At 43.0% G+C, this 279-nt stretch overlaps 1 protein-coding gene across 1 annotated transcript in view; it reads right to left on the reverse strand.

Annotated features, from left to right (window-relative positions):
- LOC119594739 (pyrimidodiazepine synthase-like) overlaps nt 1-279 on the reverse strand; it is an 11,045-nt gene that overhangs the window by 6,201 nt on the left and 4,565 nt on the right. The window contains 1 exon segment of the mRNA XM_037943829.1: nt 15-162. Coding sequence (XP_037799757.1) covers nt 15-162 — 148 coding nt within the window.

Below are 279 nucleotides of genomic sequence, written 5' to 3' on the forward strand. Positions count from 1 at the left end.
ACACTCAAACTAACCCGGCTTCTCTCCACCATAGAACCTGGTGCCTCTCTTTTCCAACTCGGTCTCGAAAAGGCCCAAGCCAGCCTGAATGTCCTCAACTGCCTTGGCAAGCACCTCCTGATCTCCCTTTGCGAAGTACACCTTGTACATTGGGCTCGTCACCTAAAAGAGCCAAGCCTTTGAAGTTCCCTTTTCACAACTTGTCCATGTTCTTCTATACACTATAAGTGACATAAATAATAATAATAAAAACAGATAAAACAAAACACATATAGTGTA

The sequence above is a fragment of the Penaeus monodon genome, chromosome 34 (assembly GCF_015228065.2).
Source record: "Penaeus monodon isolate SGIC_2016 chromosome 34, NSTDA_Pmon_1, whole genome shotgun sequence".
NCBI lineage: Eukaryota > Metazoa > Arthropoda > Malacostraca > Decapoda > Penaeidae > Penaeus > Penaeus monodon.